The sequence below is a fragment of the Nannospalax galili genome, unplaced genomic scaffold, assembly GCF_000622305.1.
Source record: "Nannospalax galili isolate Female #2095 unplaced genomic scaffold, S.galili_v1.0 scaffold898, whole genome shotgun sequence".
NCBI lineage: Eukaryota > Metazoa > Chordata > Mammalia > Rodentia > Spalacidae > Nannospalax > Nannospalax galili.
The window spans coordinates 1,752,320-1,752,832 of record NW_008342399.1 but is presented as its reverse complement, the minus strand read 5'-3'; the positions used below and the strand labels follow the sequence as shown (position 1 = coordinate 1,752,832).

The following is a 513-nucleotide window of genomic DNA, read 5'->3' as shown; positions in this document are numbered from 1 at the left end:
CTCGAAGGCCGAGGAAGTGGCCTCACGAGGAAGAATAAGTGGGCAGGGCCCCTCTCCCCGCCTCACCCCTGGGCCAGTACCCGCAGCGTCGTTCCGGGAGGTCTCGGTGACTCCCCGGGGACCAGGTTCTCCACCATTCCTAAGTGAACACTCAAGCCAGCCACGCCTGGACTAGGACCCGGCAACCCAGACCCCAGCCAGCCTGACGCGCACGCGCACTGGGGACCGCGGCGGCTAAGAGCCCGAGACGCGGTGGCCGCTAGGTGGCGCATGCGCCCTAGAGGGTGCGGGTAGGTCTCTGGGCAAGAGACGACGGCGGCGGCGGCTAGAGGCGGGGGCGCCGTGGGGGCCGGTCCGTGTTTACACAGCGGCGGGCGGGTGCGGACGCGGAACCCGGCGCGGCGGCGGCGGCACGATGGTCATGGCGCATTTCGTGGAGAATTTCTGGGTGAGCGGAGGATGTTGGGAGCGGTACGGGCTCCGGAGTCCGGGGCTTCGGCGCCTCTCTTGGCC

The 513-nt window shown here is 70.0% G+C and overlaps 1 protein-coding gene across 2 annotated transcripts in view; it reads left to right on the top strand.

Moving 5' to 3' along the window:
- The first annotated feature begins 254 nt into the window (after nucleotides 1-254).
- Nucleotides 255-513, top strand: part of Fcho2 (FCH domain only 2) — a 131,881-nt gene continuing 131,622 nt past the window's right edge. Inside the window, exon 1 of one of the 2 annotated variants that reach the window (XM_008838469.1) lies at nucleotides 255-448. In XM_008838469.1, the coding sequence (XP_008836691.1) occupies nucleotides 416-448 (33 nt within the window). In that variant the 5' untranslated portion in view covers nucleotides 255-415. The remainder of the gene's footprint in view (nucleotides 449-513) is intronic. The other variant, XM_029566141.1, reaches the window with a different exon arrangement.